At 38.2% G+C, this 13,113-nt stretch overlaps 1 protein-coding gene across 6 annotated transcripts in view; it reads right to left on the reverse strand.

The window, feature by feature from the left end:
* Positions 1-568: 568 nt before the first annotated feature.
* The window catches only part of ESCO1 (establishment of sister chromatid cohesion N-acetyltransferase 1), a 32,982-nt gene continuing 20,437 nt past the window's right edge, over positions 569-13,113 (reverse strand). For 4 of the 6 annotated variants that reach the window (XM_066992845.1, XM_013183522.3, XM_013183521.3 and 1 more), the window contains exons 9-12: positions 7,591-7,680; positions 4,662-4,805; positions 4,067-4,254; positions 569-1,508 (exon numbers count right to left, since the gene is read on the reverse strand). In XM_066992845.1, coding sequence (XP_066848946.1) covers positions 1,361-1,508; positions 4,067-4,254; positions 4,662-4,805; positions 7,591-7,680 — 570 coding nt within the window. In that variant the 3' untranslated portion in view covers positions 569-1,360. Of the gene's footprint in view, positions 1,509-4,066; positions 4,255-4,661; positions 4,806-7,590; positions 7,681-8,268; positions 8,392-13,113 lie in introns of those variants that run through there. The other 2 variants (XM_066992846.1, XR_010829638.1) reach the window with 2 other exon arrangements.

Here is a 13,113-nt window from a genome sequence, read left to right on the forward strand (position 1 = left end):
ACAAAGCCCTTTGCGGTACGGCTCACAATCCCCTTGAAAGCCTACCAGTCATGGCCTCTGCAGGCCAGAATTCACACATCAGCCACTTCATTTTCAAGCCCACCAAAACGATGTTTCAGAGGTGGCACTGGTTCTTTGCTTAGCCCTAGACCAAGGTCAAGGGCAGATGTGCGGGCAGTGTGCAGTATAGTACAAACCAGTGCAGCCTAACTGCACTCTAAGTTCCAAAATTAAAACAAACCAAAAGTTTAAATTTCACCTGAATCTTACCCATCCCACAGTAGGGTTTTTAAGCCATTTCTCAAGGCTGAAATTATCACCTCCCATCTTACCTCATAGCAGGTGGGTACTGAGCCAGAGCTGCTGGGAACCGACCGTAAGCATGCAATGCAAACGCGTTAATTGTCAATGGTGATTCCGCTCCCAAGCGGGTAAGAACACGGCAACCATTTTCCAAGGAGTGCTTCAAAACACACAGCAGCTGCCTTTAGCTGCTAAGGTAATATCTCACATAAACAAAAGAATAAAATACACTGAAGATTCATTCACACTCGGTATCAATACAGAGTAACTTTAAAAAAAGCTATCAAGAATTTTATTTTTAATCTATCTACATTATGTACAGATCAAGAAAGGCCACAGCAGTTTTTCAACATACAAACCCTTTAAAAGAGGAGAGCTTTATGAAGGAGCGACAAGTATCAAAGTGAAGTCCGCTAACAACGGTATATACTCAGTACAGCACTTGCAGCAAAGCGAAGAGCACACCGGTCCTTGGGGGTTTCATTCCACCTCTCGCTCGACAGCTGCTCTGGGGGAGACGGGAGGTAAAACGAGTTTCCCCCTCTACCCTCACACCCGGCCGTGCGCAGGATGCACACCAGGAGCCACCGTGCAGCCTGCCAGGTTACTGCCCACGGCCACTGCGCTGTAAACGCCGCCTGCCCTGGCGTGAGGGAGCTCAGGCTTGGACTCTGCTGCCTCACCCACCCGTGGTATTTAAGCACTGGTATATCACCACGTTAAGAACTTCAGCAGGTACTCATCAGTGAGACTATAGTCTTTGCATTTTAGTTTACAGTCCACTATGAACAATTTTCTGCTGCATGTAAACATGACTAACTAGATAAAATACAATCAAACTTCTGTAAAAGTTAATAAAATATCTTTCTTTTAAAAAAACAAAGTTAGCCTATTACTGCATTGTTTACAATTTTAATAAAATAGTACAACCTTTTGGTTGTTACCAGTCCTGAGTTCACGGTAAGAAAAATGGCCCTGGCTTCTGCGTAAGGTCTGCACCGATTCAGTACATTTTGGCAGAAGTCTCCCGATAAAAAGGGAATTCCTTCAGGAGCAGTTAAGTCTGATGCTGTCCATTGAGGAAGTTGTATACTAGGAACTGGCCGGTGCCACAGTACTGCGTCGCGAAGAGTTTTCCATCAGGTGTGGGGTCAGAGAAAGCAATTTCTTCTTTGCTTAGGTATGAGCCATATATGAAGTTGCTCCTGTTTGGAAGGAAAAAAAACCAACACACCAATTACCCTCAGGAAATACGGTAAGAATATTTATGCTATTATGCTACAACCCATTGGTTAAGTGGCATGGACATTCAAAAGAAAGAAGCCTCTATATTCGCTATCTCCTCTTTACAAATGGCAAAAGGAATCATTCATTCTAGGAAGGTTTTGGTATCTTAGAAGAAATGTTTGCAGAAGGCAATTTTATCTGAGTTGCATCAACAGTTCAGTTTCAGAGCTTAAAAAGAGGTCTGAATTCATTCCAACTATTTCTTCACAGAAAAGACACTGCTAGAACTATGGCTACAACCACCAGGAATGAAAATGTAAGCTGCAAAGCAGTTAGGGTCCTTACTGAGGGGTCTGATCAGACCAGATGAAATTTCAAGTTTCTAGTTTGAAGAAGTAGCAAACAAAAAATTTGACATTTGGGTAAGAGCACAGCTTGGATTAACTTAAAATGTTTAAGAACACAGCACAAAATTGATAAGTGATTCACTTTCAATAACAATTATATGAAGATTCGATTTGTTTAACTTCATGAAAATATTTTATATATGTTCTACTCTTACTAGGAAGGCAGGAAAGAATCAAGGATACCACTGTACTTTTTTGGATGGCTATGTGAGCAAACTTAGAAAACTGATCTCAGGCTTTAAGACCTTGATGAGGGGAAAAACAGAATAAGCTTCTTTGGAAACAGAAGAAACTCCCATTAGAGTTAACTTGTTGAGTTCTGGAAAAATATACTTGCAGGTACTTGCAGAGCAAGTGTTAACGTCTATCATATATGGACATCTCCATTAAATCTTGAGGAAAAGACAATAGCAACAGTCTTCTTTAATTATTACCAGCTTTATTGCCTTCTCATGACTGTATTACTGTATTTAGGAGGATGATTTTGAAAGGTCCAGACAGTCTGACTGGATTGATTTATTTATTTTTGACTCCAAGCAGTGCAAGCTCAAGTGAAATGGAGCATACATTCTCAAAGTGAACTCAAATTCTGCTAGGACGCCTTCAACATTTTGAAGTCGGGATTTAGCTGGCTACCAGCAGCTGAGCAGATCTAACTGCTTACTGACATTAAAAAGCAAGCCTCGCTCCTTTACGTCGCCTTCTGCAACTTCCCGCGCTCCCGCCTTTACACCGACTCCAGCGCACATTCAGCCCTTCTGCAAACCAACTAACTGGGCATCAGAAGAACAGAGCTCTTTTGGGTGAGCCTGCTTTCCACTACTTAGCAAGTTAAAAATGATCTAGTGGAAGGCCAAACAAACACCAGAACACAGTAAAAGGTGAGGTGCAGTGCACAGCTAAGAGGAAAAGTGACACCTCTTCTTGATAGCAGCAACAATCCATTAAAAATGACCCCAAGGATCCTTTAGAGCTGTGACTGAGGGAGCAGCTCCAGCATTGCTTTGGGAAGAAGTCCTTCCATCGGAAATAGTTTATAGGAAACTACTGAATACGCAAATCAAAAAACAGCCTTAAAAAAGAAAAGTATCCCAAAATCATCATGGTAAGATGCTTATCTGAATACAGTTATACAGCTGATAGTTCAGACAAAACGTGACCTGACAGGAAATTTCTATTTGCTGCACCAGCCATTTGGATGCATTTGTTTCGCTGTGGAACAGCTTTGCCAGGCTCTCCAAATACCCCAGAGGGTGAGGAGTGGCAGACACAGGAGCACCCGTGCCACAAACTCCCACAGGATGGGTCTAGCCAGGCACAAACCTGACAGCCCAGCAATAACAAGACTTGGGTAGTTTGGGCATTACTCAGGACAAGGATTCAGATTTCTAAGAAGTGTCACTAGAAGAAAGTACCTTAATGTTTAGGAGTTTCCAGAGAACAGGGAAAAAAAAAAGAAAAAAAAGATGAACAAAGGTTTGGAGATTCAACATTTTTAACATTTGTCTGAACAGCAGTGTGAATCTTTGTGTCCGTTTATGCATCTAGTACTTAAGTCTTCAGCTGAATACACTCATTACTAGCCACTAAAGCTCAATGGAAGTTAAAATGTCTCAGAAGTCTCAGTGAACCTGAGCAAAGCCAAAAAAAAAAAAAGGTTAAAACTATCACGGAAGTACAGTTGTTAGCCACTTGACTGTATCAAATTGTTCTGTGTACTTTTCTGCTCCTTCCCCTTTGCTACCTCTAAGGAACAGACATTTGGCCAATGATTAGGTCACAGTCCTTAATACTTTGACCTCAAACACCCTGACCAAAGACAGTCTCACTTCCTTCACTCATAATTACCTCGGAGGAATTTACCCAAGCTCATCTGCAGTGGGCTAGGCTGGCTTATTACAACTGCACTTAGCATAAAGGTTACTGTTAAGACAACCTACTGCAGAATACTGAGTTCAATTAGTTACCAAACGCCACAGAACACTGGAATCATCCGCTGTGCTCACCTCGACATCCCCAGTATTGCTGGAAATGTAAAAATGCAAGCTTGAGACCTGAAGGAATGCAATAAATGTCTTGGACTACGGTCTATCAAACTCATATAACCAAGGAAACATTTTCAGTATTACCTAAGACACTCTATCATCCGAGAAGCAATCTTCTTTCGACGCATCATGCTGAATACCCATATTCGACTAATCCCACAGATAGCAGGTTCTGGTGACGTTGAACAGCACCATGCTTTCTGTCTTTCAAATATCACTTTTTCATTTTCTGAACTAACTTCTGGAACCTTCTCTTCTATAACTCTGTAGCCCTGCAGGTGACATCAAAATATTTGTTACTTTATAAAAGCATCATCAATGATTAAACACAACAATTCTTGTGTAATATATTTCAGTTGAGCATACATGTATGTTAAATGCCTCACTAAAAAGAATGCATCTGTCTAATTTAATTTGTTAACAGTTTCAGAATTGGAATAGATTGATAAACAATTTAACCTCCCCCAAAAAATCCTAAAGCTTATCTAATTTAAAATATTATCAACAAAGAAAATCCAATTCTTATTACCACCTGTCATTAAAGTGTCTGTACTTATTTGCCAAATGGCTAGTCTCAAACTCTTAGGTAATTCTACAGTTTCAGCATGTCTGAAGAACACAGTCACCAAGCACCAACTTTTTTTTTTACAGACCACCTTTCCCCAGTTCAATCACTTACCCACTGGATATGTTCTGCAATTAAACAGCCAATAACTTTTTTGTCGTTAGAAATAAAAAGAAGAGTTTTAGTTCTAGAGTAACACATGAGCGGAGCTTGCTGAAATCCCAAGTCATTGTCTACCATTTCTCTAATTTCTTCAACCTGTCAAAAGAAGTCGAAATGCTGCATAAGAAACACATGTATAAATATACATTTCTACAAATATACATAAAAATTACAGATTTATAGAAACACACTAAATTATCTAGAACACCAAAAGCTATTCCAGAAGTTAAGGATTATTCTAAGGAACATGCAACACACAAGTCCACATAAGTTTTCCTTAAATTATACTTGTCTGTAAATCGGAAGAGTAGAAGCCTCTAAATCAGCTTCCAGTAAGTCAGTTAGTCAAAGGCTAATAGAGAGAATGCAGGTTATCAAGCTGTGGATTCTGGTATTTTAGCCAGAAAATGAGATCTATACAAAAAGTTAAACAAGCTTAGTTGAAGGTTTTCAGCTTGTTATTTTTAAAGTCTTGAAATAATCCATTAGATTGAAGTCTTGAAATAATGAATCCATTAGATCCAGTCTTGAGCAGATGATAGCAAGCACAGTGCCAAGGGGTTTGCATAAGACATCATGCATGTGTTTGCTGAAACGGAATGAATAGCTGTTGCCTCCTTCCTCGACCTTTCGGCTCTTCTGTTAATTTGTAAAGCTTAACTGGAACTCAAAACTGAAATTTCAATATTTAATATCAGCAAGTTCGAAAGAAACTTATGAGCTCCAGCATGAATGTAAACAAAAGCTTACGCTTGAGCTGAGATTTTACTGTGGGAATCCTGTACCTATAACCAGGCACTGAAACAGCTTTTAACATCTCATCACTTACAGGAGTCAGAAATAACGTGGCCTTTCCTATGCCGTTCATTAAATGGCATAATTTTCTTTATTGCATGTTGTAGTTACATTACTAATACAATCCTGGAATTACTGATGCTATGAATATATGAAGTTATATAAATGAAAATTGTTTTCCAAACGTGCTTTAAAATAACTTCAAGAATTCATGGTATCAGCTACTCCCTTTTCTCACCTAACCTTCACGCATCATTTTTTTAATAACAATTCAGACTAGTTGAAACATTAGGTCACCCTTCTTAAAGTGCTATTACACATCCACAGCGCTGACCACAGTAGATACTCTCAACCTTAACCACATAGGATTACAGAGAACTCTGTCCTAAATGACTTCATTTGCTAGTTTCTTTTCCTCTGCCCCAATTAGGTATTTTAAGGTGTTTTTTTTTTCCTCAGCCATTTTAGTAAAAAAAAAAAAGAAAATTCAACTACCTGCAAAACTTTATACTGATGTAATATTAAAATTCAGACAAAACCACCAGAAAAGCTAAACTTAGTAAACAAACTTATCTGCATTAAATACCATAAGAAAAGCTGTAGATTCTTTTTTCAATACAGCAACTTAGGAAATTCTATTTTAGTCTAAAGAAAACCCACTGCAGTCACAGCAGCAAAAAGAGCTGTCGCAGGGAATCAATTAAAATTCTTGACTTACACAATTAAAATTTTCAAGCTTACACCTTGTTAATTTCAGGACAACCAGAAACACATTAAAACACATAGATTGAGCAGCACAACCAACAATAAAAAAAAAGTCCGGAATAATATTATCTGGAGCACAAACCATGGGATAGCAGAATAACTCAGGTGGGAAAGTACCTCAGGAAATCCAAGCTCTGCTCTAAGCAGCGTCAGCTGTGAGATCAGATGAGGCTGGCTCAGGGTTTTGAAAACCTCTGCAGACACAGCTGCACAGCCTCCCTGGAGCAGTACGGACGTGCTGCTGGGCAGCCAGCTCCGGGTGGCCCTGCCTGAGCAGTGAGGCTGGACCAGGTGATCTCCAGAGTCCCCTTCCAACCTCAGCTGTTCTGTGACTGCGGTACTGTGAAAAAGTTCTTACTGGTCACAGCAAATGAGCAGCGAAACGTGAATTATGCCATGCTACTGAAAAATGTAATGCTGTATTAAGATGTACGAACACAAGCTAGCCAGCAAGACGCTGAAGTATCCTTCTGCACTAAGGCTCCACCAGTGTACTGTGCTCAGATTTAAACAGAGAGTTTCAAAAGAGACATTGAGACAGGGCACAAATGGAAAGAATCTAAAGGACAGTGTGACAATGATTAGAGCTCTATAAAATATTATTTAAGAGGGTAAACTAAGAAACAGCACATCCCTTCAATCTTCTTAAGGCAAAAAAATCAGTTTGTTCAGGAACACAGAAGCTGTTGCGAAAAGGAAAAGAAGGATGTTACCTACAGCTGTGGAAGTACGACTTCCATGAACGAGCTAAAATTGCTGTTGGACATTTAGGGGAAATTTGTGAAGCACCGCAACAAAGCCTCAAGAAGTTATTTTAAAAAAAGCAGAAGTTTTAGGAAGTTATCAGATGTATCACGACCGCGGCTGACACTGCTTTGCACATGGGAATGGAATAGATGAGTGAGGCCACTTTCTAACTAAATCTCTTTTTAGCCAAAAATCATCTAGGGAATGGTGCAGGTATCCATGCCGTGTAATAAGATCAATACATTTCAACTTGTTTAAATATAGTAGAAAATTTTTTATTATACAAAATATCTGGCAGACATTCTGTATATTAAAAAGATAAATTAAAATTCAGTTGGTTGATGCTATTCCCCCTGCTGCCTTCCACTCTAGCTCAGACCCATCCCCCCTGTGAAGAGTGCAGCGGTGTGTAGGAGTGACAGCTCTGACCTGTTTGTGGAGAAAGCTACAGAACCACGTCAGTTTTGAGTTCAGCTGCTCTCACATAAGTTCTACAAATTTTACATCCTCATCACTCATATTAAAATATCAAATATCAAAATAAGACATACAAGTCCAGTCCTTTTCACCATACCTTTTTAAGTGCATATTTTGGGTCATCAGGAAGAACCATTATTATCTTCCCATCAGGATATTCAGCCAGAATTCTTTCCTTTTTCCATCCCTAAATAAAACAAAAATTTATCTAAACCATACACAAGACGTACTTTTACAAACAGAAATTGCACATTATTGTTCTAGACACTGAACTTAGGCAGAGACTTCAAACTATTTAGCAGTTGTTTTGCCAGTGAAGGAAACTTCAGCTAGCTTTTTAAAATGAGCACAATAGACAGAATAAGATCTTATTTATTGTAGAATAAAATAGCCTAACTATAACTAGAGACAATTTAGGAAAGTGTCTTATTTCCCAACTAGATTTTTCCCCCAAGGACTGCAGTGCAAACTGAATTTTAAAATTGAAGTAGCAAACTCGGCTCACATAACTGATCTCCAATCCTACGTAATATTTATTTTCCAGAGTCCAGCAAATGGAAAAAACCCTAAGTTTTATTGAAATATTTCTTTTTAACATAGTTACCTCCACAAATACACACTCAGTTTTAAAGTTTGGCATGCGAAAGACCTCCAGGAGGTTCTAAGTGAACTGATTGGCATGCAGTTGCCCAAAATGTAAGGAATAGTTTATTTTGTTACTGATCATAACTAATAAAGCCACAAGAAGGATACTATAAAAAAGTTTTATAACTACCTTCTAAGAATCTAATGGGGAAGGAGGCTACGTTGTGTGTATCTGAAGTATAAACATACTCAAAAAAATAGAGGTAATTAACTCTTCTTCAGATCCACACTCGTGGTGAATAATGAGCAGTACCTGCATGGAAAAAAACAAAACAAAAAAGCCACTTAAATCTAGTAAGATGGGACTGGTAGATATTAGAAATCAGTTGCTTTGACGGGACCTAAAAGTACTGAATGCAGAAGTAACTTCAGCCACTAAGAAGGCTGATCTACAAGTCTAACTCAAAGCAACTTTAAATAAAAAAGCCTTTGAAGAAACAATATTGATGGAATAATTCTCATTGAAATCTGTACCTTTCCACAAAATAATGTTCAGCTAAAGACCGAGCAATGGAATTTGGCACTGAATGAATGCCATATACACTACCACAAAAAATGACAAACTTCGGTGTTATAACACTTGATCTGTATCTCAGTGTAATCACGCTGATTTTAATCCCTTACCCCAAACGAGACATGAAAAGAACGATTTTAGAAATTCATCTGCTTGCTGGTAGTCTTGAAACTATTTAGGTACAAGTTTAGCACCCAGCAAGACAACAGTTGCAACACCGACACCATTTAAACCCTGCCTGCCTTTCTGCTCAGTAGCAGTTGCACTGAATGCCAAGACAACTATTAGAATTGGTATTACGATCTAAACATGAAGGGCAATGACCAGCAGTGCTACAATGTCCAGGACAGCAGAGAAGTGCCATTGGTGGGATTGTGACTTGTGCTTTGATTCTGTTAGAAAAGGCATGGAGTTTGCCTCTCCAACTTCAAACACCATCCTCTCTCCACGTTTCATCTTTCACTGCCTTCTGGCTACCTGTTTGCCCTACGAAAGTTTTCTATAGCCTACTTTAAGCCAGCTGTGAGCATCACTCAACATGCCTGCAGAGAAATGCAACACATCTGACAGTCCTTCCATTACAGTCCCCAGAATGGTGCGGGCCTAATGCTGAAAATTCTACTCTAAATTTGAAGCTAAGGTATTCTGTTGACATAGTAGACAGGTATTTCCCACAACATGAAGTCTGCTCAGTCTGCTTAATTTTCTATTACCACCATACTGGTGTTACATGGTTAAGCAACAGCCTATTAGCAGAAGTCTAAATATGATTCAGTAAAAATGCAATTAATTGGAAAGATAAAATTACTCGAATACTTAGAACTTATTTTTATTATCATCATCTGGCTATTTTCTTAAGTGATTAGCATTAGATCACATTCACAGGAAGGGCAAATTCTAAACTCAAGTACTTTGAAATTTATTCAGAAATGTATCTTTTAGACGAAGTTCTTCACTAACTTTCTGCAAACCCTAAGCTCATCCAAGACTTTCAGTTCATTTGGTTTACATCAGAAATGAAATTTTCAAGTCTTATACCTTTGTTTTTGATGCAGCTCTGTGTACTTCAAACAAATAAACTAATATTTCATCTATCTGCTTTGCTTTTCAGTATCCTTACTGTTCAGTCTTAGTAAGGAATGAACTGCCCTTCCTTTAAACCAGACTAATGGAAATAATGCACAAGCTTCATCACAGCTCTTTCATATTCTAACATCAAAGCTTTTAAGGAAAATGTTCTATAGCTTCAGCTGGGACAGTTCCTATTAAATATCTACAGTACATCAAATGCACTTTAGTACCAGTATCTTCCATGTGGTCAGAAGATGATTTCCCTTAACACACTTATTAACTTTTTTTTTTAAAAACAAGACTTGAAACAAAACACAAAATCCTGAAAGGTATTTCAGTCACTGAGAACTAAAGTAGGACTCCTTAACTCAGGAGTCAACAAGGTATTACTACAGGAAGAAACAAAAGCATTGTATCTGCAATGTATTTTATAATATTCTACTACAGTGTCAGAAAATTGTTTTTCTGTTTCTTTCTGCTTGACATTACTTTAGGGCACTAAGACTTTTTGTTGAACAAGACGCCCAAGCATTCATGTACATTGCTTGTGATGCACCAAGTTGAAAGGAAAGCTGTTGTTCCTGTCAGGACGCATGTTCGGCAAGGCCTGGAGTAGAAGTACATGGCTGCACCACCCCTTCCTGACGCTGGAAGCCTGTGCTTAACAGCAGATTACCTGTAAGTAGCTGTAACGTGGCTCATATAACCTCACTGCCACAGGTAAGCAGAGCAGTGCTGCACAGAGCCCCATCGTGTGTGGTAACAGCTGCAGCGCCCTCCTCCCCACCATCTCATGGCTGCTTATCCTACAGCTACTTCAAATACAAAACATGCCCTGAAAAGCGAAGTTATTTTTAATCTGTTTCAAACTATCCTGTACCTTTTCCTCCCAATTCAAACAAGACTGTATTGCCATTGCACTTCAATAAGCAGGCAAAATTACAAAAGAAAAAAAATTGTTCACAAAAAGGACAATACAGCATAGCAGTTGCTACTGCATCAGGACACAGCAGTATGGACAGTAATTACAACTACGGCGTGCACTGCATTGCTTTCACTGGGTATTATATATGTACGTAACAACCAATGTAGAACACACTGGGAAAGATGGCTCCAAAAGCACTGCAGCTGAAATGGCTGGGGCTCAGTTTCACGCAAAGTATGTTCTGCTTATAGTTTAAGATAATGTCTGATGTAGATTTGTCTTTAAAAATACATAAAAAAATAAATTAGAAGACATGATAGACTGCTTGTGCATTTCCTCGTTTTAAAAGTCCTTACACAAGAGTAGGAAATTTTTCAGCAAACCTGCTTTTTTATATAAATATATAGATATGTATATGTATGTATGTCAGAGTAGAGACGAGCCAGAACTATTTCCCAAATGAATACATACAGATGAAAACTGGTGGTGTATTCTTATATCATTTTTTCCTCAAAAAAATATTGAGGTAGTACGGAAAACTTAGTTAATACTGTACAATTCTTGATCTTCACTAAGTAAAGCATTTGTAAAATTTTCTCCTAATAATCAGGTTTATTATGAAATTTTATAATTTGTACCTGAGAAATGGGTCTACTGCATTCTTCTTCCTGACTCTTTCATCAAGTTACAGATGTTCTGTCTCTACTTCCTCCAAGTGTAATATGGAAAATGAAGTTTTGACTGCAGAATGCATTAAGATCCTTGGACATAACTATTGTTTTAATTCTGTTTAAACTAAGATTTTTACATAAGATAGCTAATGGTAAGAACTTTATTCGAAATGTTATGTTTTATTTTGTATATATGTATCAATTTCAGAATTAATGCAAATCAAGAGGAGCATTAAACATTAAGATGACATGAAATTCACCAACATCTTCAAGCCTCACAGATAGGCTTGGATGCTGTTATAGCAGAATACCTACTTAAATCTTAGACAGATAAGTCATTAGCCCAAACAACAGCTTCTTCCAATTTTGTTCAGCTCAAGATATTCTTAACTGAGAGGATGAGCTTGAAATACAAATAAATACATTAACTGCATTCACCTCAGGCACCTGAATCTACAGGCATTTTCTAACTTAAATATTTGCCTCTGCATCTTAAAACCTCATTATAAATGTTTAGCTCTTAAAAAAAACCTGCTGAGATATTAAACTGGTGGTAAGTGGTGTGACAGAGATAGATTTTTATTTATTTATTTTTTAAACCAAAACTGAACCACTTATCCCTCCTACAATTTTACCACTGGAGTTAACACTTGCGTACATAATCATGAAATGCAAGCACGTGCTAGAATGGCATATGTTTTCTGGAGATTTTCAGATGTCTGAAACCAGAAGGATAGTGAGACAGACTCCTACATTGTCTATGGTAGTGGATCAATCTCACACTGCCCTATTCCTGCTCCAGGACTGTCCTTGACTACCTTACCTTCTTGCTTTTTCAGTAACCACACTTCTGTCAACAGAGAACGATACCCATCAGGAAACTCATAGCAGTCCTTGTCGATATTCTACTTCCAAATCTAGAAAATGCCATTATACTTGCCAAATTCTCTCTCTCCATATAATGCCCACAATTTCCTTTTTGTCTCTATCAGCCATCAGTGACAAAGTGAGTTTCTCAATACCATCTCCTTTTCCTACCTCTGAGGACATTATGGTATTTTTAGAGCTATCTAAAAAGAATTTTTTAATAAAGGTTAAAAAAAAAGCTTTAAAAATACGTTCTGTTGAAGAGAATAAACAGTTTATTATTTATGTGCAGACTATCTTCTGGCTACTCAGTACTTTGAAAAAATAAAGTCAAATAAAAAACACAAGCTTCATGCAGGCAGGCTAGACACAAACAATGACAAAGTCCATTTTCACAGTTCACAGCAAGACAAGCTCTAGTGTGATAATGTATACAGCCATCTTCTTGTGATTCTGTGAAATGAATCATCAATAAAACTACCAGGCACATAACAAGAGACACTCAATAGGGAGAAAGGCTGACACAAGTCTTCCCAAGTCCGACTGGGACTGCATCACATGGCATGAAGAATGTCAATAACAGGAGAATGAAAGATGCTTATAAAACGTTTCAAAATGGCCTCCAAATCAACAGCAATTACAAGTGTGTTAACTACATAAAAAACAACGTCGAGAGAGCTAATATAGTAAGATCCCAAGGTCACCTGGGTCAAACTAAGATCTTTTCTAGTACAATTTTTCAACTGCATGATGTTATTGTCCCATTAACACTTTGTGTCAGGGAAAGGAACACAGTCATAGTTTCAGCACAGTAACTCTACATATAAATCTTTAGAAACCAAGCAAATCTCCAAATCATCCTTCCAAAAATCCTCACTACAAACCTCCTACCAAGCAATCATTCTTCTGGTATTTCTGGGCAACTAA

The sequence above is a fragment of the Anser cygnoides genome, chromosome 2 (assembly GCF_040182565.1).
Source record: "Anser cygnoides isolate HZ-2024a breed goose chromosome 2, Taihu_goose_T2T_genome, whole genome shotgun sequence".
NCBI lineage: Eukaryota > Metazoa > Chordata > Aves > Anseriformes > Anatidae > Anser > Anser cygnoides.